At 45.2% G+C, this 27,927-nt stretch overlaps 1 protein-coding gene across 5 annotated transcripts in view; it reads right to left on the bottom strand.

The window, feature by feature from the left end:
- RUNX2 (RUNX family transcription factor 2) overlaps positions 1 to 27,927 on the bottom strand; it is a 313,937-nt gene that overhangs the window by 78,349 nt on the left and 207,661 nt on the right. For 4 of the 5 annotated variants that reach the window (XM_060163020.1, XM_060163023.1, XM_060163022.1 and 1 more), the window contains one exon: positions 26,024 to 26,583. The exons of the other annotated variant lie outside the window; for it this stretch is intronic. In XM_060163020.1, the coding sequence (XP_060019003.1) occupies positions 26,105 to 26,583 (479 nt within the window). In that variant the 3' untranslated portion in view covers positions 26,024 to 26,104. Of the gene's footprint in view, positions 1 to 26,023; positions 26,584 to 27,927 lie in introns of those variants that run through there. 5 annotated transcript variants of the gene reach the window in all.

The raw sequence follows: 27,927 nt of genomic DNA, 5'->3' as shown, positions 1-27,927 counted from the left end.
TTTTTTTGCGGTACGCGGGCTTCCCACTGCCGTGGCCTCTCCCGTTACGGAGCACAGGCTCCGGACGCGCAGGCTCAGCGGCCATGGCTCATGGGCCCAGCCGCTCCGCAGCATGTGGGAACTTCCTGGACCGGGGCACGAACCCGTGTCCCCTGCATCGGCAGGCGGACTCTCAACCACTGCGCCACCAGGCAAGCCCTAAGTCTGAAGCTTTCTTACTCTCTAGATTCCTGGTTGTAGGAAGGAGCTACACGAACAGTTGGGGAAAGGACGGAAGGACTTTGCAGAGGCAGGAAGCTGGGTTAAAACTGCAGACTCCTGTGTTTGGGATTTGCCTTTTCACCCTCCAAGTTCTGGGAAAGAACTGTTCTAATTTGAGAAAATCCAGGCCAGGCGTGCCCCTCCCCCACTGTACCGTGGAGTCTCCTCTTCCTGACAAGGACCCCAAGTGCCTCTGCACTCAGCTCCACAATTTAGGTGAAGCATCTGAAGGCAAGAGTGGCAGAGGGGAGTCAGAAAGGAGGACGCAAGAGGAAGAGAAACAGAGGATAGAGGTAAAGCCAGAAGCGGAGGAGGAGAGTCAGAGACAGCACCTTTGCTTTGGAAACCAGAGGAAGGAAGGAGGAGAGGGTGGCGCTAAGAGAGGACGAGGATGAAAGCAAATGCCACCTTCTTACTCGTTTCTACCGTGAGGGCTTTCTCAGTGCAAATCCATTCTGCAGCCAGCAGCTGGATGAACCGTCCTAAAATACTGCTTTCAATAGGTCACTGCCACAAACTTTCAATGGCTCCCTCTGGCCCCAAATCACTAGCTTTGCGCCTAAGGTCTCCCTTATCTGGCCCCAATCTCCCTTCTCAAACACACCTCCCACTGAGCTGTTTACAGAGGACAATTCTAAATTAGAAGAGAAGCAGAGGCATGGCTGCTAATGCAAGATGAAACCCTTGATTGAACCCGATAATTTTTTTTAAGTAGCTGTAAAGAATATCATTGGGGCAATTTGAGAAATTTAATATATTACTATTTGTGACATAGTAATATATTTCAATAATATATTTTAATATTTAAATACTCATATATAATATGATATATCAACATTTCCTGGGTGGGATCATCGTATCTTGGAATATATGATGAAATATTTAGGTGTAAAGTGTCACGATGTCTGCAACTGACTTTAAAACGGTTGAGAAAAAAAAGAAAAAGGGAGTAAATGTGGTGAAATATTAATTAGTGAACGGGCTAGGTGAAGAGTATTTATTTTAAAAAGTCTTTCAACTTTTCTAAAGATCTGAAAATGTTCAAAATTAAAAGTTGGATTAAAAATAAAATAACAACTCCTAAAGCAGCTCATACCCTCCATCCACCATCACCACCAGCTTCCCCAGTCATCTCAGAGTAAAAGCCAAAGTCCATCACAGCCTATGACTGGTAGTCCATGAACTGGTCCTGGCTCCATCTCCTACCACTTCCCAGCTCTCTGACCACCCCCCAAGCTCATGAGCCTCCCCACTGTTTCTAGAACCAAGCATGGGCATTATAACTAGAGAAACAGACAATAATATATAATCTGATAAAGATCAATTATGTGTGAGTGAAAGAAGAAAAACAAAGCATATGCCTGCCTCAGGGCCTTTGCACTTATAGCTCCTGTTGCTTGCAACAGTTTTCCCAGGGGTTATAGCTTACTCGCTCACTTTATTCAGTTTCTATTCAAGTATGGCCTCTTTAGAAAGATCATTCCTGGCAACCCTACGTGAAACAAAATCCCTGCCTACTCCATTATTCTCTATCCCCTTTCTTTGTTTTTTGTTTATGCAAAGCACTTAGCACAACTTGATATTATGTTATCTGTTTTATTATAGGGTTACTGTTTATCTGCCCTTGTTATAATCTGCAGTGTCTAGAAAAGCAGATGGCATGTATTTTATATAAATAAATGAGTGAAAAACTGAACTGCTCTTTATATATTAATTTGATACTTATCATGCCTGGCTACATATTGTTGGTTACCTTGTCCATGTATCTTCCCTCACACCTAGTTCTGGAAAGCTACTTTTTTTGTTAATTGATTCTTTTTTATTCACCACTTGTCTAAGTGAGAGTAAGCATAATCATTCTCACTATAAACTGATCTGAAAAGGTAATTTTCTAATTAATAAATATATACCAGTGTAAACTGTGTTCTTATAATAAAATAATTATAAAAGCTGCTGACAACTTTGGAAAGAAAACAAAGGTATTTGTTAGTGGCAAGACCTCATGAAAAATCTGATGGTTTAAATAAGAAAAAGGGACAAGCACAATTCCCCCTACAAGGACACTCACTGGTAAATTACTTTTTTCTTTTTTGTGTGTGGTACACGGGCCTCCCAATGCCGTGGCCTCTCCCGTTGCGGAGCACAGGCTCTGGACGCGCAGGCTCAGCGGCCATGGCTCACGGGCCCAGCCACTCCGCAGCATGTGGGATCTCCCCGGACTGGGGCACGAACCCGTGTCCCCTGCATCAGCAGGCGGACTCTCAACCACTGCGCCACCAGGGAAGCCTGGTAAATTACTTTTGATTTAATAATTTTGCCTAAGGATCATTTCAGCCATCATATACACAGATTCTCTCTGTGGAAAGTGCACAGTAAGAGAACTTCTGTTGACGGCCTAGCTCGACCATTTACTGTTTATAGAAACTTGGCCAAGTTGCTTAACCTCTCTGAACCTTTGTTACATTGCTTGTACAGTCATTACCTACCATACTTTGCAGATCTATTGCATTAAATAAGATCAAGTATACGCATGCTACTTGTAAACTTTAAAGCACTGTAAAAACATAGTCTGTTATTTTATCTCTGAGAAAGATCTGGAGAAAATAAACACGTCGAGCACCGTTAAAAATATTAATAAAACTAACAATAGCATTAGTTATAAAAATGTGAATCTTTCTACACTTATTCTCCAAAGCAGCACTGTCCAGTAGAACTTTCTACAATAATGCAAACATTCTATACCTGCACTATCTAATACAGTAGCTATTAGCCACACGTGGTTACTGAGCACTTGAAATGTGGCTGGCGTGACTGGGGAACTGCATGTCAAATTTTAAACTAACTGTATTAATTTTATTTAGACTTAAACAGTCATGTGGCTGGAGGCTCCTGTATCAGACAGCATGGCTCTAAAGCATCATTGCTTCAAACATGTTTTGCAGAAAACTCCTACTTGGCCCTAACCATAAAGGGATTAGGTTTTGCAAGCATCAAGACGCCTGGTGATGGAAATCTTGTGGTTTGGAGTAAAGGAAAAAGTGTGGAATGAAGTGAAGAGGGGAAGAGAAGGAAAGGAGAGGATGGTTTCTTTGCCCTGTGGCCTTGCTGATTTTGTAAAAGCAAACAGAATCTACCCCTTTGGAATTCCAGCATCCCTTCTTATGTGCTGTGTGACCTTAGAAAAGATATTTAACCTCTCTGAGCTTCAGTCTTTTAACTATAAAATAGGAGTCATAATGCCTACTTCAGAGGCATAAAGAAGCTTCATAGGAGTAAATGAAACAGATAAATGATACAAAGTACCTAACACAGTGCCCTGTACAAACCAAACTGTGAGCTCTCAAATTCTCCCTTCACACTGGAAACACAGGAGATGCGGGGCAGCACATCAAGTCTCTTGCCCTGGACCACACGGCTGCTGGGCAGCCTGGCCATGAGTGGGCATCCCTCTAGCTGCATCCAGCCTCAAAGCAGCCCGGTTGGCACACACCCAGCCTCCCGCCCTCCCTCCATTCACGCCTCCTGAATGCCCTGACCTCACCCAGCACTTTGCTCTGAAGATCTCTGAGGGCTTCAAAGACTCCTCTTTGGATTCAATACAAACGATGTTCCTTCTGGGTATGTGTACACACAGGTTGGGGGAAGGCTAGAGAGTGGGGTCCCATCACCCCTCAAAATGAAGCCACAACTCCTTCTGTTCCCTGCGCTGCCGTTTCCTCCGCTGTCAGTGGAAAAAACGCAAAGTCTGTTTCATCCCCGTGAGGGCCTGGGGGTCCACTGGGACAGTCTCACTCCCTAAAAAGCAGGTGGTGGTGGTGACCCCCCCTTTTCACAGGTGTGGCAAATGAATATTTCCAGCAAACTGCTTAAAAACCATACTTTCCTCCGGATTGCCCAAGGTAGTCCCATTTTTAATTATTGTCTCCATAACCCTTCAAAATAGCCCAGAGTTCAAACGTCCAAGTCTCATCTCTTAGATTGCCTTTCTCCCCTAGAAGCAGCACCAAAATCCTTTGTTAGATGGTGGGCTTTCAGTGTTCAGAAAACATAATCACAGTAGGTCTGTGACAGTTTAACCCCATGAGTGCCGTCCTCTGACACTCCTCCCTTGAGAGACAGGGGCCCTTCTCCTTGAATGTGGGTGAGCTTGTGACCGCTTGGACCAATAGATATGGTGAAAGTGACACCGTGTGATTCTGAGGCTCCGGCATTAAAGGCAGCTCCCCCCAGGACGGCTGGGACACTTGTTCTCAGAGCTCAAGCAAGTACAGGAGAAACCCAGTGACCCTGAGGCACCACATGGGGCCGGCCATGCAGAGGGCCCCCAGGAGGCAGTCCCGGCTCAGACTACCCTTTGTCCAGCCCAATCCAGGCACCTAACACAGGAGTGAAGACGCCCCCAGCCTTTCAAGTCTTCCCAGCTGAGGCCACTTGTTTACAGTGGAGACAAGCCAGTTCCAATTCCTGACCCACAGAATCTGTGAGAGTAATTAAATGTCGTCCTCCTGCACCACTATATTTTGGGGTGATTTATTGTTCAGTAACAGATGACGGGGCCCAAGTACCATGTCTCACAGAACCCAGGAGTCTGGAAAACTGAATTCCACAGACTGAATGGCTTGACTGTCAGGGATAGGGTGGGACGGGGGGCCTACGCAGCTCCCGCTGGGACTTGCTGATTGAAGAAGAGTCAAAGCCGGACCTACGTAAGAGTCGTCTGGAGTAGAATTGGTGGCGGAGGGGAAGCAGGCAGAAGAAGACATTTTCTTTTTTGCTTTCGTATAATTCTGGACTCTTTGATCTGTCAAATAATTTTTTTTTTTTTTTGCGGTACGCGGGCCTCTCACCGCTGCGGCCTCTCCTGCCGCGGAGCACAGGCTCCGGAAGCGCAGGCCCAGCAGACTGCCTCACGGGCGCAGCCGCTCCGCGGCATGTGGGATCTTCCCGGACCGGGGCACGAACCCACGTCCCCTGCATCGGCAGGCGGACTCTCAACCACTGCGCCACCAGGGAAGCCCTCAAATAATTTTTTTTAAATAAAGAAATCGATAGCAGAACAAAGACTTACTAATGTGATTTCAGTGGATGACTTTACTCAAAGATTTTCATGTTGAAATTTGCTGGTGGTGGAGACGGTTTTTTATCTTATGTTTCGCTCTCATTTTCTCTTCTGGTCACCCCGGTGTTTTTCGGGGTCCTGTGGAGCACGCTCCTCGAGAATGAAGGCCACAAGTGGCCATTCTGAGTGGCAATGTGTCCTTGCAACTCAAATACTTTGTGTCCTTAGAGGGACTCAAACATCTATGGAACAGAAGGAAGAGCCCTGGGCTGAGAGGAGGAAGTTACCAATATGATGCTTAACCTTGGGCAGCTCGTGTTAACAAGCCCAGGCCTCAGTTTGGTTATTCACAAATTGGACTCAATGATTTCCAAGGTCCATTTTCTAACATGTTGGAGAGAAAGCAGTTAATACTTATTAAGTGCTTGCCCTGTGGCAAGCACCGTGCTAGGCCCTCTATCTAGATTATTTTATTTACTCCTCAAAAAAAAAAAAAACAAACAAAAGCCTAAGAACCAGTGTCCCCATTTTGCCTGTGAGGAAACCAAGGCCCAGTGGGATGGAGGTTTCAGCCGCTGGGAGGTGGAGGGATGGAATTCTAGAATCAACAGGGCCACCCTCAGGGGACGCTCCCTCCCCTCGCTGCCCCACAGTGGTTCCCACACCTTGTGCCCAGAGGCTCTTCGGTCAGTTCTAATCCTCCACAGTTAAGAGGGAAGGTTCTAACTACATTCCTTTGCGCTATCATCAGCTACTTCAAGTGGCAAGAAACAATAGACTCCTTCTCTGCTTTCCTGGAAGGGTGGCTCTTGGACCCTTGCTGACTCTCTGAGTGACAACCAGGGTAGCCAGTTCCAGCCTGACTGCCCCCCAGGTGGCCTGGGCAAGCCTAGAGGAATCCTGCCACCCAGCTCTTCCCTGCAGAACTGTTAAGTGGCGTGAGCTTCTATCTTCCCCTTAACAAGAGTCCCCCAACCCTAGGTTATCTGGCATATACTCGGTCCATCACAAGACTCAACAAAGCATATAATGACCGTTTTTACAAAATACTGGGGACTCCTTTTTCTCTGACAAACACACACCTTCTCCATTGCCAGGATGTTACTTATCCTTGGGTTTTGCTGAAGAGGGTTCTAACTGTGCAGGATGCCTCATGCCCGAGATCTCTTCTCACACACCTGTTACTGATGTCTGAATCCTGAGATAATCACCAAATGCTGACCAAGTGCCACTGCGATGGGCACTGAGAGGGGTCATTGAGAACTGTGATATCTGAGGGTATGGCTGCAGAGTGGCTTTGCCTCTCCTCCCATGAAGATTTGTGGGTCCACTTCCCCTCCCCTTGACTCTGGGCTTGCCTCCGTGACTGCCTTTGACCGACAGAACACACTGGAAGTGGCCTTGCCCATCTCCTCTTCCAAGGTGGACCTTAAAAGATGTGCAGCGTCCACTTCTGTGCCTCTTAGAAGGCTGGGCTGTGGAAGAATTCTGACTACCCTGGGACCGCCATGCCGTGAGGAAGCCCAAGGTAGTTCTACAGGACTGCCCGGCTGAGCCCTGCCTGCATTCCTGACCCACGGAATCATGAGCAATAAAACAGCTGTTGTTCTAAAGCACTAAATTACGGTGTAGTTGGTTAAGCAGAAACATAGCTAGCCGAAACAGAGTCTAAGAGGATTAGAGCACCAAACTCACAGTACAGATGACATAATGGTGTCATTGAGCAATTGGGTCGGAATGGTAAGGAAGTCTTCATAGAGGAGGGGGACCTGAAGGTTTGTAGGAGGGGATGGAGTTGGATGAGTGCAAGGACAGGATGTGGGGAGAGGAAATTCTACAAGATCCAACTACTCCACAGGCCTCTGGGAAAATGCCCTGAACACCCACCGGACTCCTCATTTATTTCTACTGCAGCCACCTGACTGCAGAGAGCAAACCCTTAACTCTGGGACATCAGCCTGAGTTTGGCCCAAAGCAGCCCATTACAAGTAGAAGATTTCTCCAGAGTCCTGTTTTATCTCTCCAACTCCCATGAATTCTATATTGCCTTCCATACTTTATTCATCCATATCTTAATATAAAAAATGTTTGAAATGCCTTACCAGTTAGATTATTTAACTTCACCCTACCCTAACCAGTTCAAGGAAAATAGATACTCCAGGAAGAGGGGTCAAAATGAGACATGAGACTGTGTAGCCCCAGAACACACGTGCACCCCGAGGCAGGCGTCATAATCACACATCTTCAGCAGACAAATCTAGCCTCTGGCCTCCCCGCTTCCTGTCTCATTCCCAGCTTTAAACTAGCCCTAGGTTCACAAGGGGCCCAAATCAGGAGACACCCGGAGGACTCCCTCCAGATGTGGATTAAAAATTAAAGTCACCTGATGCTTTAGTTCTTCTATCTCTGATCCACCCTCCAGGTCAGCCACCCGTAGAGTGTTTGGAAAGCAACCTAGGGTGATTCTCAGCCTTTCCAACACACTGGAATGCTCCCCAAATTTCTTTTTCTTAGACAGTTCACACACACACACACACACTCTCTCTCTCTCTCTCTCTCTCTTTCTCTCTCTCTCTCTCTCTCTCTCACATCTATAGCCTGTGTAGATACGTTGACACTTGGAAGCAAAAGAGAGGAAAGCTTTTATTATTGTTTGCCATTTGAAAATGATTATCTAGCAGGATGATGTGTATTGAAGGAGACGGCCTGCAGTTAGCATCCCGGGGAGAGCTCCCTTCCTAGACCTGGGTGAGCCTGCACTACCTCCCGGCTTCTCGACTGGGGACTACCTGGTGCCAGACTTGGACGCCGACCAACACAAATTAAAGGAATATACTGCCTCCTAGACAGGACGGGGACGCAGGAGAGTGAGAATGCTGAGAATTTTAAAGGGATCATCACCTCAGCAGGAGACCAAAAATCAGTCTCAGAAAGAGCAGCTATCCCAACAGATGGTCACCTCTAGTTCAGAAAGGCTTTGGTTCTGGGTTACCGCGTGATTCCAGATGCTGTCTCTCTTGCACCCCACCACCCCCCATCCCAGCCCAGGGCCTCCACCCCTCCCCACAACAACTACTCTCTCCTCTCAGTCCTTTCTGGAAATACAGCCGTGCCTTATTTAAAATCGTGAAGTCCTCACACTGTTGGTGGGAATGTAAATTGTTATAGCCACTATGGAGAACAGTATGGAGGTTCCCTAAAAAAACTAAAAATAGAACTACCATAGGACCCAGCAATCCCACTGCTGGACATATATCCTGAGAAAACCATAATTCAAAAAGACACATACCCCATTGTTCACTGCAGCACTATTTACAATAGCCAGGACATGGAAGCAACCTAAACGTCCATTGACAGATGAATGGATAAAGAAGATGTGGCACATATATACAATGGAATATTACTCAGCCATAAAAAGGAACGAAATTGGGTCATTTGTAGAGATGTGGATGGACCTAGAGTCTGTCATACAGAGGGAAATAAGTCAGAAAGAGGAAAACAAATATCGTATATTAACACATATATGCGGAACCTAGAAAAATGGTACAGATGAACCTATTTGCAGGGCAGGAACAGAGACTCAGGTGTGGAGAGCAGACATGTAGATGCAGTGGGGGAAGGGGAGGGTGGGAGGAATGGGGAGATTAGGATTGACATATATACACTGCCATAGATAGCTAGTGGGAACCTGCTGTGTAGCACAGGGAGCTCAGATCGGTGCTCTGCGATGATCTAGATGTGTAGGATGCGGGGGTGGGAGGGAGGTCCAAGAGGGAGGGGATATATGCGTACATATAGCTGATTCACTTCGTTGTACAACAGAAACTAACACAACATTGTAAAGGAACTATACTCCAATTAAAAAAAATTTTTTTTAAAGGAAAGAAGAAAAGGAAATAAGTAAGGCACGCAGGCAGGAAGGAAGAAAGGATTCCTTTCAAGAATTGGACCCCCTTTCCCTGGGTTCTATGTTGTCATTTATCTTCATATTTTCTCTCATTTTGCTAAAGCTCATTCTGCAGTAACTAATGTATGTGTATATTAAATCATCACATCGTACATCTTAAAAAAATCACATTGTACAACCTAAATATGTATAACTTTTATTTGTCAATCATACCTCTATAAAGTTGGAGAAAAAATAAAATAAAATCGTGAAGCTCTAAAACGACACTCTGCGGGAAGGCAGTTAACCAACTTGTATTCAAAAATGAATCTAGAGGGACTTCCCTGGTGGCACAGTGGGTAAGAATCTGCCTGCCAGTGCAGGGGACACGGGTTCGAGCCCTGGTCCGCGAAGATCCCGCACGCCGCGGACCAGCTAAGCCCGTGCGCCGCAACTACTGAGCCTGCGCTCTAGAGCCCGTGAGCCACAACTGCTGAGTCCGCACGCCTAGAGCCCGTGCTCCGCAACAAGAGAAGCCACCGCAAAGAGAAGCCCGCGCACCACAACGAAGTGTAGCCCCCGCTCGCGGAAACTAGAGAAAGCCCGTGCGCAGCAGCGAAGACCCAACGCAGCCAAAACTAAATTAATTAATTAATTAATTAATTAATTTAATAAGTAAAGAATCTAGAGGTGGGAACAGGGAGTCAGGGCTTAATGGGTGCAAGGTGTCTGTTTGGGAGTGACAGGAATGCAGTGGTCGTACAACGTGGAGAGTGTACTAAACACTACTGAATTGTTCACTTTAATAAATGGTTAATTTCATGCCATGTGAATTTCACCTCAATTTTTCTTTAAAAAAAAAAAGGATCTTCCAAGAAAGAGTAAGTCCTTCTAGAATCCTATTAACCAGTCCACATCTGACTGGGCCTCAGTCCCCTGAGGTGCTCATGGGAGGCTGTGCGGAAGAAGCGGGACCCACATTATCCGATGGTTTCACGTCCTAGCAGGACAAGAGCTTTGGAGGCTCCCAGGACAGAGAGAAAATGAAATCAGCAAGCTACCCCGTAGGCTAAAATTAACTGACCCTATCTATGACCTGGACTTGGCAAGGGACTGAACTTCTCTCTTGTTCCTCCTCTGTGAGCCCAAATGTGTCTTATGAGACTACCAAGAGGGGCCCATAAAAGTGATGATAAACTCAGGCCAAATCGGGGGGGGGGCTATATATTTGGCTCCTATAACTTCATTTCTTTCTTTGCCACCAGCAAGCAGTCTCCAGGAAGTCCCCATGTCAGGCAATGCAGAATTTTTCTTAATCTATGATTTTCATCTTCAACAGCCCTGGCCAGTTCAAAATAAAGAGAAGAGAGGATGCTGGGAGCATGTCCCCTATAAATTTTAAAAAGAAAATGAAAAAGGTCTTGTCCTCCAACAAGTCGATGTGATACTTAGAAAAGAATCCTTTGGCTGAAGAATATTTTTACTTCGTGTGTCTATATAAGTAGGCTTTTTTTTTTAATAGAAAGCACATCACTAGTGTCTAAAACCAAACGTGGTTTTGATTGAACCAGACTTACGTTTATATCTGAAGCTCATTGGCTAACAATAGAACTGGCTTTCCCATTTGCCAACATCAATGTTGACCTGTTTTCACCTAAATTTTATAGTTGTCAGAAAAAGAAACTGTGCGCTAGTCAGTGGCATACCCTGGCCTTTCTCAGCCACACTTGCTTGCATTTTTTGCAGCTCCTTTAAATTCCCCTTGTCACAAATACTAACAATAAGGTCAAGTATTTCAGTAAGAAATATTGAATTATTATCCAACTTTGTCAAACAGCCAAGAGCCTACGAAAGCTAAGCACGAACTGTAGAAGGGCAGATTAACCTCAGGCCTCCCCACCCTGCCTCCATGGCTCGAGGAAAGATTTTTGGAACCAGGGGGGCACCGGGAGGGTTGGGGGGAATGGGAACTGGATGGCTCACAATCACGTCCCAGCCCCCATCCCTCGGGAGTGTCTTGTTGCTCTCGTTTTCTGCTGCAAAGAGCCAGCTTTGATTTTTCTTGGAGAGGGTTCCAGGCACCCTAACATCTCAGTCATGCCAACACCACGAGGCTGCCCAGCTCTCCTGATCCCCTGGCCGTATCCCTGTCCATCAAGGTTAATTTCTATGACAACATAAACTTCATTGCGTAGCCAATAAACTCAAACCTGATGGAACTTGATGTGGCCAGGACGGAGAATGACGAACGGGCAAAATGTCAGGGCTGGAAATAGAACTCGCTTCACCAGCCAGTGGTTTGGGAGGCATAGAGATGGATTTATGTGTGTGTGCATGTGTTTTATTTGCCCTAATAACTGTAATAGATTTCCATTAATCAATAAACTGCCTCTCGCAGAGACAGGAATAAAATGCAAGGTTCCTGATGTAAGCTTCAGGTAGAACCAGGACACTCTTCCTCATTTTCACTCTAGCCCATAGCAGCTAAGAGCACGGATCCCCTATCACCTCAAGGGATCTGGGCAGGGCAGGGTTCTTGGGCAAGAGAGGGAGACAGAAGAATGAGGATTGGCTTTCAACTGGAGGAGGAAGAGATTAGCCTGCAGGAAGGCAGCAGCCCCAAGACGAGATGTCAAAAAATTCATCCCAAGGAAATTTCCTGCTCTTTGAGCAGGGTGTGTGGCTTTGGAAGGAAGGTTTTAGTGGTTCCAAAAAACCTTCCTTGAAATGAAAATACACTGACTCCTCAAAGGTGAGGGTCGGGACACTTTTGTTCTATAAAAGAGGACGTCCACAGCGCAGGGGTAACTGGTGTGGGCTCGGAGAGAGATGCGGGGTCCATGGGAGGTCCTTCAGGGCCATGGCGGGCCTCCAAAAGAGGGGTCCAGAGGACTGGGTAGGGAAGACCCCAAAGTACTGTTTTAAAGTATTATGCAGGGTCGGTCATGAGAATACCTCTCGTGAAGTTCTTTGACTGTGTCTCATCCGGAGCATAAACATATCCCAACCATTTATACTTGTCACGCTACTGAATGCCGAAGGGTCCGACGTGCCAAGTCATCCCTCCCTTTCTCATCAAGACTCCGGTTCACTTGGTAGTAGAGGTTGAACAAGCAATCGGATAAAATATATCGATACTTTGTCCTGAAATTTTGATATTTTGTGCTGTCATCCCTCGACATTTTTATAGTGGTACTCTTGTTAAACATTAAGAATCGCACGTTTTTTTCTTCATGTTATATATTTTGATAACATAGGTATTTCCTCTGGTTTTTGATTATCTGATATTGAATCTGGTTTCTGAAGTAGGACTCGTCTTCCACAGAGATTCTGACACTGCTTATCCCACCCCCCTCACTCTAACCTCTCTGATAATCCCCCTTGCCCATCCTGTCAGTGGAAGTGTGATTTGGAATGCTACCGAACGCCACGAGCTGGGGGCAGCCGTCTCATCCTCTTTTTCTTTCTGGAGGGCTGTCCGTGGGATCTCCACGGTGGGGATCCATCTGCTGCCAGGTGCTACACTGCAGGGTGGACGTGGGGCTGACACGAGCTCAGCTGCAGACCCAGAATGGCAAGGAATTACTCAGCCTTCCAGATCCAGCTCAAGTGTCATCTTCCTGCTGTGCCCAGGAGCTGCTGCCTGAATGGGGCTCCTCTACCCTTGGTTCACATCACTGTTGTGGCACTTCTATGCCATGTTGTCACTTACAGCTTTATTTTTCTGTCTCTCTGAGCAGATGGTGAGTTTCCTGAGGGCATGGGGTACGTCTCATCCACTGCCATTTCCATCATTTCTAAGAAGTGTTTTTACATCAGTCTTTACTGAATGAATAAAAATGCAGCCCCTCCCTCAAGGTCAGATGAGAATTGGGGATTGTGAAGCAAACAATGACAGCTATTCTCTCAAGCAAGGGATAGGGTAGAGCTACAGATTCTTCCTCTTCTTAGCCCTCCACCTCCTTCCACCCTGTGTCTGATAATCAAGGGGCACAATAAGGCTGTGTCTATCATTAAACAGGCATCAGATGATTAATTACGTTCTAAGTTTTGTGTGATAGCACTACACCTAGTACCTGTGTCTTCCATCCTTGCCCCATTAGCACAGTTTTCTTCTTGCTTCTTTAAAATTGAAGAGATCTTTGTTATAGGTAACTCAGATAGTAAGTAGATAAAAGGTAAAATTGAGATGGAAAATCTTTTTTCAAGGTTAGCTGTCATGTACCATTTGTTTAGATGGCTAGGATATCGTGTTAATGAAGTCCAGAGTGTGGCCTTGTCTCTATAGCCAGAGCATGAAACAGCGAATAGAAAGACCTTGGACCACGACAAAGTCATGACATCTACCCTTAGCATTGAGGACAAGGGGCCTAGGGACATCAGCTTGAACCATGTTGCCAACAGATAGATCATCTTTATCCAGGAAGGAATGACACTGATGCTCTTAGACTGAAGTTCTCACTAAGTCAGACCTGGGAGCTTTATCTATGATTTTAATGAAGTCATATATAGCAGGTCTTTCTTTTTCAATAAGTTGAGCTGGAGTATGGTATGTTGGAAATTCGTATGTTGGAAATTAATTCACATGAGTATAAGAAATTTTTAACAGAATCAGTATGAGTTTATAAAATATGGAAATAGGTTCATAAAAAGTACAAAAGTAAATAAGTGCTTAATGAAAAGACAAGACAGAAGAAGCTCCTCTTATAAAGGAAGGAAATGTCTCTTCCAGTGAATGAGTATGAGAACGGCTTGGAAATAGATTCCAACCCTTCAGGTCCCCTCATCTGTCTACTGGGTGATCCTGCGTAAGTGATTTGACCTCTCTGGGGTTTCATTTACTAATCCTCTACAAATTGGCCATTTTTGCCAATTCTGTGAGAAACAATGGACCTCGTTCTCTCTCTTAATGCTAGGCAGACTCTACCTGCCTCTTAAAACTCCCCATAATTTCTCCATTCTAAAAGCCACTCCAAATCTATAGGTAAGAGTTGCTGCATGGAACCTTAGCATACCATCTAGAAGGTAATATATCACTGCCCACATTTAGGGGGAAGGTCAAGAGAGGTTAAGTGGCTTGTTCAAGGTCACACATTTAGTTGGTAGGGATCTGGAACCCAGATCTTTTTGCCACTAACTGCTTTCCCCCTTTCTTTCTTTTTTTTTTTTTTTGAATTAATTAATTTATTTTTTGGCCACAATACATGACATATGGGATCTTAGTTCCCTGACCAGGGATTGAACCCGTGCCCCCTGCAGTGGAAGCTCAGAGTCCTAACCACTGGACCGCCAGGGAATTCCCTCTGCTTCCCTCTTTCAATATACGACTCAACCCCTTAATGCAGAGTTGGCTGCATGACTGTGACAACAAGAAAGAGAAAATGGAAGACCAGCTTTCCCCCTTTGATTATATGAAAATCATCCACTTTTTCAACACCAAGCCTCCCATATACTGTGACAGAAATGAAAGGCTTGTATGACTAAATATAGATGCCAAGTATCTCACAAATACTTGAGCGTTTCAGGAAATGAGAAATGGGAAATGAAATTGGCTATAAGCAGAAATCAAAACTATCCAAATTCTCTCTAGAAACTAATCACTAACTTTTTAATCTCTGTTTTGGGCAACCTGAAACATTCATGAATTCACATAAATAAAGAATGGCATGACAAACACCTCTTATTGGGATGGATTAAGTTGAATAGAGACGCTTTCCAAGGTGCTTTGTAATGGTGTTTTTTTAAGCCTTCCACCATACTGCTCTGCCTAGAGTAGGTGTTCAATAAATATTTTCAGAAAGAAGAAAGAAAAGAAGGCAGAGAGAGTGAGAGGGAGAGAGGTCATTTCTGTTCTCTTGGGACTTGGGGAAAATGGGATATTAATTCCACATAAAGCAGACGTAAGGAAATAGTCTATAAAATGCTTTAAAACAGTTGGAGAGAAGCCTACTTGTTCAGTTAAAGAGATTTAAATGATTTAGGGCAGAGAACACTGACGCCCCATTCCCGGGCCCCTGCACAAGTACACAAAGCCGTGCACACACCAGGTATCCCATCTCAGGCCTGGGTCCTCCAGGATCAGCTCTCTCCAGTACACAGTACTGCCTCGTAGTGATGCATTTCAGAAATGGGGGATCTGGGTGCTGCCCCTTTATCAGGTGGTAAGAAGGATCTCAGAGCCACTCCTGGAAACGAAAGAGCTGAAGTTGACAGGAATTTCTTGGCTTGGGCCTTCCTCTTCTAAGATGAGGCCAATGCTGCCAAATTAGGTTCATTAATACCTTCTGCAGTAACAAAATTAACATGAAACTCAACACACCTAAATGGAAAACCTTGGAAGAGATTACAGACCGGGGACTGAGGTTGGGGTAGGGTCAACATTTCTGTTCTGAATGTGCCCGTGTATTTTAAATTTATAGTTTATGTGATGTGATGTCTCTGAGTTCCCACAGGGAAGAACCCATGTTAAACCAATTGCCAGACTTAGCCATGATGTTCGGTAGAAAATTAGTTTGTAAAATATGTAGAAAAATATTACTTTCAAAGAGCAACATTTTTTTAAGTGTTAAAAGAATATTTTTTAAAAAGCATTCCACTTCGGGCTCCAGCTCTATTGTGATTCAAACTATTTGGAAACCTTATTGACTCATTTTAAGAGAATCATCTTAGTTATTATGAGTAACGATAATAGGTCCCATCAATTTTATACTTTCTATGCTGTGGATACTTTGCTAGGCTTCCTCATATCTCATTAACTCATTTACTTTCTCCATTATACAGATGACAAAGGAGATTGTGTCTAAAGTTTTAGCTTAGGAATATAGTCTCTGGAATCAGGCAGATCTAGGCTTGAGTCTTAATGGCTGCGTAACTTGGGCAAGTCTGAGCCTCAGTTTCTTCATCAGTAAAATGGGGATAAAAACAATACTACCTCCTTCATAGGTTGCTGAGAAGATTGAGATAAGTCATGTGAAACATTAAGCCAGTGCCAAGGGCATAGTCCAGTGTGCCATGAAAATTAAATGTTGTTAAGTATTATTATTATTTGATCACATCACCAGTACCAAATACAACTTTTCCCCAAGAGGAAATTAAAACAATGGCCATCGGTGCCATCCCAAGAGGGGAAGGAGGTAAATCATCTTCTGTCCCCATTCCTTTCTCCCCGGGATGTTCATATTAGTGAGATGAGGGCCAAGCAAACTTCAAGGACAGCTACAGAGGACGAAAATAGTGAGAAAATAGTTGCTGGGGTGTCCTTTGTGCATTGCAGGGGAGGGAGCGGCCAGCAGGAAAAGGAAGGACTGGGGTTTAGGAGGATGATGGGAAGAAGAAAGGCCATAAGGAGGACTTTGGGGACCTGATTACCGGTACGAGCCTCTCTACCTGCTCCTAACGTCCCTTCCTTCTCTCACTCCTGCAAGCCCCAAGGAGAGACTGTCAGGGAGCACCAGGCACCCCTGCTCTCTGGGAAGCAACTTCTGGGTGGCATGAGCCGGCAGCAGTGTGCAGCCTTGCCCCACAGAGCCCCACAGCGGCTCTGGCATCTCCCCGGGAAACAAGAAAGCAGCGTCTTACATGTGTGGCGTATTCTAAAACAAAATAAGAACTGCGAGATTTGATGGACTCTGACAGGGGGAAGAAGGGAGTGAAAAAGATGGAACAAAGATGCCATTTTAGAATTATTGGCTTGGGTTCAGGATTTCACTATTTTCTATGGCAAGGAGCAAGTAAAAAATTCCCTCCTATTGATGAGTACTTTTTTATAGTCGGTGAAAGCCAAAGGGCTCGGGGCTTCCGACTATTCCCTCCCGGGGCACCTGGGAGCCGGTCCTCTGGATAACTCAGAAAAGAGCTGGATGGACAGCAGGCAGGAGACTCAAAGGCCCCCAGCAAGCAGCATGAAGGAGGCACGGGTGCAGGAGGACAGACTGTGTTTTCAGCTAGGATTCTGTGATCTCCCTGCCAAACGGGGGTTTACAAAGCAAAAACCTCCAGAGAATTCTCATACTTTCTGGCTTATTCTCCTGGTGTTCATCTTAACAGGAATCAGCTGTTTGCCTTCTCACTTCTCCAGCATGTTGCCGAGGAGAATTTAGCATCTGGTCTGGCTATTATTAAAAACAAGAACATCCTGCTCCGTTGGGAGAACAGCACCACTGGCAAGAAAAGGACAGAGATATTTGCATCCAGGATCCCAAAGATGGGTTTCGGTTCAATATCTGCCCTCGCTCCTACTCACGCCCCCTCCCCACCCAGGCTTTCGTTTAAAAATTTCCCAATGCATCTGTCATTTGCATCGTGGTCTCTTTCTGAAACAGAGAGATGGAGTGTACTTTTTCCTTTCACTGGGAGGCAGGAATCACTGGAGTTGTTCAAACACTGACCCGCTCCTGCTGTGTGATAAAGTTGAACTACCAGAGGAAATTTTTTTTTTTTTTTTTTTTACAACTGCGGAAATGAAAAAGTAAACAAGACTGGAGCTGCATCAGTATTCAGGCTCCAGCTTTTTTGTTGTTGTTTTTGTCTTTTGCTTTTTTTAAGCATTGGGCTAGGAGCCTGAAGGAACCATATAATATGAAAAACCCTGAGAGGTTTTATTAGCCAATAAAAAAAAAAAACTGAGTTCCCATTAACCACTTAACTCCTTGCTAACGTTCCGCCCTTTCTTCCCTCCTGGATCCTTCTCTCCCTCTGACGCCCGTGAAGAATGAAATTTGGTCCATCGGTCTCTCCCCGCATAATCTGAGTTCCCAGTGTGTCCCAGAAGTTGTGGTGGAGAATTACATTCAGTAATTGTCTCTGCATTTCTCATCTGTAAAACCACTAATAAGATCTTGATAAGGAGTCAGGTTTTCTATGCCCCCAAATCCACACCCAGAAAGACTCCCTGAGCACACCGCTAAAAGGAGAAAGGTCATTGTGATTTTCAAGATTTCAATACTAAATGACTGTTAGAGAAAAACAGAATCGGTCTAAGACATTGCTGGAATATGTCATGATTCCCACAAAACGCTCCTCTCGTTTCAGGGCAGAAGAATAGAGAGAATAGAGAGAAACTCACAGAGAAACAGAAAGTGAAACTGGCCAGAGTTGTTGCACTGTCAGAGATGGATGCAGTTATAAAAAAAATAAATGACCTAATTTAGGAAGGAAAGGATGTCCAAGGAGATTTAAATCATAAAACCGTTGTATTAAGGCTCCCGCGATTACACATGTCATGCGGTTTTGTGTGTTTGCTTTTGCTGTTTTTAAATGAGACATTTGCACATTTACATCAATCCATCATCCGATTGCATTTTGGGAGTTCCTGGTACCCTCAGCTCTCAAAGACCCCCTTCAGCTCTGCCACTGTATCCTGTATCTCCTAACTCCACTGATCTCACTCTATCTTCCTTCCATCCCCGCAACCGGGCTACCTCTGGTACTTTGGGTTCTCCAGTAGAAATGTCCCAAGGCAGAAGGAGTACAGGGCCACATGAGACCTCGTTGCAATTTTGTGTTCTGGTCTCATTTAGTGTTGTGAAGACAAAACTAGTTCTTGAAGGGCTTGTGTGGAAGAACTTTTGCTTGTCCCCATCCCTCCCCCCTCCCATTTTTTTAGCAGTTTGCTAGATGGTCTTGGTTTCTGTATAAGGATGACAGGTTGGGGGGTGGGGGGCAGGGGTGGGATTCTTTCCATCCTATTGGCTGTGGAGTGGCACAGAAAGACCTGGGACAAAAAGACAGCAATCATGACGTGAGCTACCTTTGCCATGCTAAAACATAAAGCAGGTTTTCCAGAAAACCCCACTGAGTGGTCAGACATCATTGCAACAAGATAATAAGCAAATGAAATTAAAATAAATTTTAGTAAAAGTTCAGTGGGTTTCCGGAAACTTGATCCTTCTGCTTTCCAACTGGTTGAGCATGTCCGTCCAGGACAGCAGGGCCGGGTGAATCACAAAACGCTTGTGAATAAATGCGTTACAAAAATGAGTAATAACCCTTCTCAGATGTCCATGTCACCGTGCTCCTGACATCTCAGGGAGGCATCCAGTGGCCCCTGTCCCTTCTAAATAACCTATTTGAAGAAGAGTAGGTGCTTGGGGGATGGTGTGCTTTTTTGCAGAATTTGAGGCTTATATAAAGACTGTGTCAAGGGGTATCTGTGTGTGTGCTGAGCTTCGTCTTTCCCTGAAGGCTGCTCGGGCACCTCTTCCCATGCCTCCACCCTCCTCCTTGCCCGCCTCCCTCCCTTCAGGTGTGCCTGCACCCATCACACACACACACACACACACACACACACACACACACACACACACACACACACACACACACACACACACACACACACACACACCCTTAGTATACTGCCCTTTACATCTTCAGTAGATCCTTTGCCAAATTTTGATGAATAACTTTTTAAAAAATTTCATTTCCAAGGCCTCCCGACTGAATGCTGTGAAGCCCCTCGGGGGAGCCACAAAGAAGCTGGAGGAGGAGGGAGATGCCCTCGCCTTTGCTCAGAGCTCATAATTTAAATGAGAGCCATCCACGTATTGGTTACTACCTGGCCTTACTTAAGCATCTTCTGCAGACCCAAGGAGAGAGCCCAGGAAGGAAGAGCAGAGGTGGTAGAGCAGGGATTGGAGTAGCCCGGTACCCACAGCGCCAGTGAGCAGCCAGTTGTCACCCACATGTTCTCTGCACCAACACCCGGACAGCTCAGGCATCCTTCGAAGGATTCTTCCCGAGCCCTTCGGACCCGATTCGAGGAGCAGATGCGTGTGTTTGCCTGGGGTCTCACAGGAGAGCTGGCCCCCACTCACCGAAACGGAGGAAGTCAGTTGTCCCCAGAAAAACTTAGAGCCTGTAAGATAGCGGTCTTATCATACCACCCGCCCCTCCCCTCCCCCACCAAAAAAACCCTGTTTCCTAGGACAGGTCTCTAAAATGGCGTTAAGTGATTGGGTCAGAGATTGAAACTGGATTGCCCACTGTTAACCTGATCATCTAGGTAGGGTTGTTTGCTCACATCAGACCAGCCGGTACCTGCATTTGTACCCTGGCTCTTGGCTGGGTCAGTGCAATGAACCACCCGCTTCCAGAGGGGATGAAAACTCAACACGTGCAGATCTGGGGGCCCTGCCCTCCCTGTGAACAAGGGCTTCCTCTACCTCCTCCCCGGCCTTTTCAGACTGTTCTCAAATCCCATAAATATAAACATGTGGCTCTTCAACCGCATCTGTAGATAATAACTTCAGGGGGCTTCCTGTTTACACGGCAATACCCATTTCCCAGCCAAATAAACTCTGCGACGGAGAGCCGAGGTGTTTATGGGGCCAGTCTCGGCCGGGATCGAGTTAACAGGAAACACCCACTCTCCAAGAAATGTCTGATGATTAAATATTTGTGGGGCAGGGGGCACAAAGGGTCAAAAACACTGGAGAAATTGCTTTCTTCTTCCGCCTGTCGTTCCCAGTGAGAAACAGAAGCAGCCATGATAAATACAGCCCAGCCGGCCAGGCCTAGCAAAGCCCCACAGCCGTGCTGTTCGCTGGCTGCAGGGCCTGGGAAGCGGGGAAGATGGGGGAAGTGCAGACTGGAGAGTCAGGAGCCTCTGTCCCGACACATACAGCCCTCGGGGTGCCATGAGGTGGAGGGACGGGACAGGCGGATGGGCCTCCATCCCTGGGGAGTCCCTCAGTCTCCTATCTGGCCGTCCTGTTTCAATGAGCATCGTATTCTCGCACCAGCTCTGTCCAGAAAGCCTAAGAAGTTAGAGCATTTAGCCCAGTCGTTCTTAATCGGGGCGATTTTGCCCCCCAGGGAGCACCTGGCAACGTCTGGAGACAGTTTTCATTGTCACAACTGGGCGGACGCTACAGGCATGTAGCAGGTAGAAGCCAGGGACGCTGCTGAACACCCTACAATGCACAGGACAGTCCTCCCTGCACACACGCCGAAGAATTATCCAGCCTCAAGTGTCGGTAGCGCCAAGGTCTAGCCCAGTGCCTTTCCATAAACCAAGAAACTGAGACCCCGAGGAGGAGAGTGATTTGCTGCTGCAGGAGAAAGCTGGAGAGGCCGAGAAGGCCACCATGCCCACCTCCCGTGCAGTGCCTTTTAGAGCCACACAGATGTTTAATTTAAAAGGATAAATAAATATACATCCTCAAAGAGTTGCAAACAAGTTCCCTGGCCTAAGTTCGCCCAAGTACTTTTAGGATGTCTCCCAGGCTTAGAAATGAGCTGTTTCCAAGGTCTCTCAGAAAACAGTGCCAAAGGGGTAAGAATGAGCAGATCTAAAAGGCAGCCTCTAACTCCTAGCGTGATGTGGGCCCCCCGCCAGTGACTGCGCTTGTCGGCACCGAGGTTTCCCCGTCCCTCTCTAGAGCTGTGATAAGTCAAGGCATATGGACGGACAGCACGGGACAGAAAGCAAGCAACCGCTCTACCCCAGGCCCTCGACCTTCTCGCAGGGGAGGGACTTACCAAAAATAAACAGCGGCCTAGAAAAAAAAGTTTCCAAGCTAGAGTTAGCCTCACTAGTAGTAGAATTTTTCTGAGGCTAGAGCTCTCCAGGCCAAGGTCCGTTTTTACTCATCCTTGTCTTTGGTTGACTTTCTTTTTAAGAACCCAAAAGAGATGTCAGAAGGCAAACAGACTACCCCCTACGGCTGGGCTGCCTGAGCTCTCGTGACTACAGTCAAGGGTTCACTTGTCGGCCCCATTCATGTGCCCAGAGATAAGCATCGTGGAACCATCGAGGCTGCTGTCTTTCTACCCTGACTCGTCCCCCTGGTTGCAATAAGGGGCTTTACCCAAGGATGGGGTGAGCACTCCTTCCTTCAGACAACAGGCTGATAAGGAAGCCAGCGCACTGCTAGATTCTTCACCCACCCCTCTCTCGGGGTAGGCCAAAACAAGAGCCCAGCGCTTACCAAGACGGTTTTCCTCTCACCAGTAATATAGGATCTCTGCTCTCATCCAGCCCAGGCAAGTCCTACGACCAATAAGTGCCCAGGTGTACGCAGGAGTAGGTGTCAGACTAGAGAAGAAACCGCGGATGAGAAAAGACCCAGTGTACACACATGACAAAACCAAAAAAGCCATTTTATTGAAAATTAAATTCAAACTTCAAATTAATATTACAATCATGGAAAAAATGCCAAATAATTCAATTTACAGTTGCAACATACAATACAAATAGTCCCTTTGAAGTTAAGAGTAAACTCATCCACAATCATGACCTGTGGCACAAAGCAGAATTTGTACAATATGTGCACGGAAAGCAAATCTTGGGCAACAGCGACTGGAAAAAAATAAAAATGAAAAGCTTGTATTTACACAAAATGCTACAAATACTTTTGTTCCACAGAAATCTAAGAATGGTAAAGCATATCCAAAAAAATGGAATTTTATTCAAAATACCTAAGAAATTACTGTAAGTTATGGTTTTGGCTGATATATTTCAAAGTACTGCATGAAGAAGCAAACAGTTATTTGTAAACATGAAGTAAACAAACATCTAAAAAATTCCCACATAGAAAATATGTTTCAAACGTGTTATCTTTTTAAGAACAACAAATTCAAGGTTTGGAAGAGTCGTCTTTTATTTATTTTATTTATTATGGTTCTTTCGAATGTCATAGGTATAATTCTTGTTTTTGCTAATGCTTTGTGTTTCCATGCGTTCACCTAGACTCTGAGTCAGTCCCTTTCCTGGGAATGGAGGGAACTCTTTCAGCCAGCACATACATCTCTTCCCCTCTGAATCTGCAATGGATGGGCCCCAATGGTGTACAGTTCTCTGCTCACTTTTAAAAGGCCCTGGTGGGGGTAAGACGGCCTGAAGAGCGAACCACAGCTGATCTGTTGAGTCTTTCAGTTCCAACCTGGATGTCATTTCACACACACAAAAAAACTAAAGCTTCGGTACCTGTCCTGGAACTCTGACATAGTTTAGAACAGGTTAAAAAAGTGGCTGTATTGGTCACGCTGTAAACCATGCCTTTTTAATCTGAAGGAAGTAGAGTGCTGGCTAGTTCATGGTTCCACAGTAGCAGTAAGGCTTTGCTTCGGTCTTGAAATCACAAATCATACACGTGACCCAGTGCAAATTAAGGATTTGGTTAAAAAAGAAAAAAAAAAAAAAGATAGAAAAATTTAAACCCCCGGGCTAAAAAAGGGCTGAATTTGATCTAAGAAATGTAAATGACCCCATTGGAATGGTTTGAGTGAGGGGAGAAGGAAGAAGTGCTTGAATTTTTCCCAAGAAAAAAAAAAAGAAAACTTTTAAAGTGTTTCTGGGTTGCTGCCTGCAGCCACTATACTAACATTTCAACACAAAAGCATCCCTCAAGTCACTTAGTATGTGTACTGTAAACTTAAAAAAGCCCTTTCAACATTAAAAGGATGTACAGATATAGTACCTTTTTTATTAAATAGGGTACAGCTGGTACTGGCAGTGACATTTTTCTGTCAATTAATTAAGATTGAAATGTGTAACCAGACACTGGCTTTTTTAAGTGCTACTGAAACAAACACACATATTTTACACTTACAAATAAATGGACAGTGGCTTGCTTCAAGCTACCACACACAAATAATAAATAGTATCAATTACTACTTCCATCTTCAGTAATAGGAAAGTGGCTTATTTATCTAAGCATACTTGGTATACAACCTTTAGAAGGCAAAGTGTTTTGTTTTGGTTGGGCTTGGTTTTCCCCTCGATCTTTATTAGGAGGAGTCAGGGTGAATTCCCAGGCGAGGAGCACAGGTCCAATGCCCCACGAGCCGTCCCAAGATGCTTGGTGCTCTATGAGGTGGGCTGGACGATGACCCGGGAGCAAGGGGCCTCTGGGGCCGGAGGCAAATCTCTAAAGGTTCTGCCTGGGGGCGGGCACAAGCTTTAAATGAAAGGGCCCTGACCTGTGGGGGAGGTGGGTGGGGATCTGCCTGGTGGTGTCGTGAAGTGGTCCTGGCTTGGATCAAGGATCCACACTTGAGAATCTGCCACGTGGCCGCCAGGAGTGGTCAAAGTGCATCCGACAGGAGGGCTTCGGCTCAAATTCATACGCAGTAGTAGACACCAAATTCCACCTAGCTTTGCCTTCCCTTCGCCCCCCCATGGTGAGAAACATGAATATCAGAGGCTGTATTATGGGTCCCCACTGCCTGTACGTTCTCAGATCAGCTGCCTGCTGGAACTTGCCTGCTCCTTCAGACGACCCTGCTCCCAGAAGACAAGGACTTAACTCTGCTCCTTTAAATGCAAATTCTGTGGGAAGCTGCCGGTGGGCCCGGGGCTAAGGCAGATTTGGGTTCCCCTGACTTACTGTTTGGTAAGGCGTTTTGGGTAACACTCCCTGGAGCAGTTCTGCTTTCCTGTACCGTGTGTGTATCACGACTGATCCTTCAGCCACATGTGTGGCTTTAAGCTGACTACGTCTTCACTGGTGATGTCGAGTTTTGCTTTAACTCTGAAACCACAGAACATTGTTCTGCAGTTCAAGGATTCACTTGTGCTTGTCTTTTTAATATGACAAGAGTCATCATTATTTCAAAGAAATTAGGAAACCACATCACTCCAGCATTTTATGCTGACAATGAGCAACATAAGTGATAAAGGACTAAGGGTTGCTTTTTAAATCTCTGATTATTGCTTTTTAAAAGGCAAAGCTGTGTTAGAGGCAATCAAAGATCGGAAAAGAACTAACATAACATTTCCTTCATACATCACAAAAACAAGCTACATCTAAAATATTTGGAGATGGAAGTATTTTTAAAAAATCACATTGTGTCTGGATGAACTGAAATTGCTTAGCAATATTTCAGATATGGCTCTAGCCCACTGAAGGAATTTGTTATTTAATAAAGAGCACTTTTAGAGACCGAAGTCAACATATCAATACACTAAGAAATGTTTCAAGGGTCCAAATGTCATTAAATAATTATAAATATATCTTTAAAGTTATATGACCATTCACGTTAGCAAGTTACCTCAGATTTTACACATATTCATAATTTAAAAAAAAAAAAGAAGACAAATAACACACAGCCAAACGCAAACACTATCTCTACCATTATGGCTATAATAAGGTATTGCCATTTTCAGTTTTGCATAAAAGAAGAAGGGGTTAGGTGGGAAGGGGGCAGTTCGGGATCGGATTTCTTTTTGGTTAAATGGGAAAAGGAAAAAAAAAAGTATAAAAAGGTAAAATAAAATAATCTATCCTGATCGGTACTTTTTGAAGTCACTTTCTTAAAGTAGGAAAAAATTAAAATAAAAACAACTGAACCAAACAGTTCAAATGAGTACTTGCAGAAAGTGTGAAAGCCAAAGTTTGGAACAGTTACTCTGAATGGATGGCAAGGGAACGGAAGCATTCTTTCTGCCCCTTTTCCCTCCGCGGGCACCTGGACCGGCTGTGTAAGTGGGTCTGCGGAGGGCACTGGTCCACACACAGCGGCACCGTGAGGGTGTGTGGTTTCAAAGCACAGGGGACAAGCGTCTTTGCTTTTCCTCCTGAACTTGGAGTCCACCTCTCTGAACTGGCATCTGAACAGGTTACTGAGGATAACAGACCAAATGACAACAGCAACAAAAGTACCTTTTTTTCCTTTGTTTGCTCGCAAAGGTACGTGTTTAAAGAGAGAATGATCTGAAATCTGATTAGGATTGTCTCTCTTGGGCCTCTTGCTTCTCAAGAGCTACCCTCTGAGGGTTGCAAGATCATGACAGAGTGAGTGAATGCCAAGACAAAAAAAAAAAAAAAAAACCTTCTAAAAAACAGGCACTTTGTAGATAGGCTAGTTGATATACATATATACGCACTCTCTATATATGTATATGTTGGTACGTTTGGGATGTGGCTCCCAGAGACCGCTGGGCCACTGCTGAGGAAGTTTCAATAGGGTCGCCAAACAGATTCATCCATTCTGCCACTAGAATTCAAAACGGTGGGGGAACTGCTGTGGCTTCCGTCGGCGTCAACGCCATCGTTCTGGTTAGGCAGGTTTGCGTTTAAGAGCGCGCTGCCGTTGGAGGTGGTGGTGCACGGCGGTAGCATTCTGGAAGGAGACCGGTCTCCCCCGGGCACCATGGGGAACTGATAGGATCCTGACGAGGTGCCGTAGTAGAGATATGGAGTGCTGCTGGTCTGGAAGGGTCCACTCTGGCTTTGGGAGGAGCCGGGGTAGGGTGGTGGCAGGTAGGTGTGGTAGTGAGTGGTGGCGGACATACCGAGGGACATGCCTGAGGTGACTGGCGGGGTATAAGTAAAGGTGGCTGGATAGTGCATTCGTGGGTTGGAGAAGCGGCTCTCAGTGAGGGATGAAATGCTTGAGAACTGCCTGGGGTCTGAAAAAGGGCCCAGTTCTGAAGCACCTAAAAATTACAACAGAAGATGGGGAGGGGGGAGGGAAACATCTGTAAATAGCAGTTAAAATCACGAAAGAATTTATTTTTTTTTACAAGAAAAGAAAGAAAACTTCAGCTTTCCCCCAAAGGAACAGCAAGCCACAAACAGACTTTCAAATGCACCGGTCACTACACAGACTTCTGGGGCTTTTCTGTTTGTTTGTTTTTCACTTTACAGTCTTAGCAGCATTGAGCCTCAAGTTCTTCACCCCCAGAGAATCCCAAAGGGCTTTAAAAGCCCAAATGTGTGCTAGGTCGTGTGTGTAAACCAACCCAACACTCTGATCAGACAGATTCACTCACCAGACTTTAAGACTGAATCCTCATTGATTTTTTTCCCCCTCTCTTTTTGTTCCTTGTTGTACCTCAGATATTTGAAAGTGACCTTTTTACTAAGTCGGACACATTTCTTTTCCTCAACCCAATATAAAGAAATTCCAAAGTGATCCGTTTTGTTTTGGGTACTCTTAGCAGGGCCCCTTGTCAATGAAGGAACGTCAAAAAGATACCCTAGCATGGGCCTATCACTTCAACTCTTAAAATAATGTGAAATCCTGTTTTATTCCTCATCTTGGTAACAGATTTCAAAAAAAAATCAAACTAGATTTCAATGTTTTCTGGAACTATCTTACTTATCTGGGGGTGTATAGGGAGTGTCTGACCCTTAGAAATTCTCCCAAGGGTCATAAACTAGCAGGTTTTGAAAGTGGGTGGGGGGAAGGCTTGGTACCTAGGAATCACTGCATTTCAAGTCTTGATGGGAGAAGTAGGACCTGATTAAGGCCACGTGCCAACAGCAGCTTTGGGGAAAGGCTCGCTGGTAGAGGAGATAAAGCAGGAGGGTACCTCACCATCCACCCTCCGGACCCCTGTACCACATCCTACAGAATTAGCTTCAGGCCAGTTTGAACTGGGAACCTGAAGCAAAGACAGTTTTCCTCTCAAATGTAAAGTCCTTTAACTTCTAAAGCTAACAGGGTGCCTCCTTAATAGGTATTTCTGGCACTTAACTTATGAAACCACAGTTAGAAACTACTTCATGTGGAAATTAGTTTTCGGAAATGCCAAAAACTTATAGTTGTGATCTTTAAAGACAGAGTTATGAATTTCTAACACTGACAGAACTGTGACAAGCTGTTTTATAATACCAGTGTTCTTAAGATTTTGTTCACACCTAAAATCTTCCAATCCTTTGGCTCTCAGACATTTGCTTTTCCTACCGCTTTTGTCTGTAAGGGAAAGCACTCAGTAATTCTTGAAGGTCTTAGTGAGCAGGTACTTCTTCAGCTTCCATTTTCTTAGCCACGTTCT

This window comes from Lagenorhynchus albirostris, chromosome 10 (assembly GCF_949774975.1).
Source record: "Lagenorhynchus albirostris chromosome 10, mLagAlb1.1, whole genome shotgun sequence".
Taxonomy (NCBI): domain Eukaryota; kingdom Metazoa; phylum Chordata; class Mammalia; order Artiodactyla; family Delphinidae; genus Lagenorhynchus; species Lagenorhynchus albirostris.
This window is presented reverse-complemented; position numbering and strand designations above follow the sequence as displayed.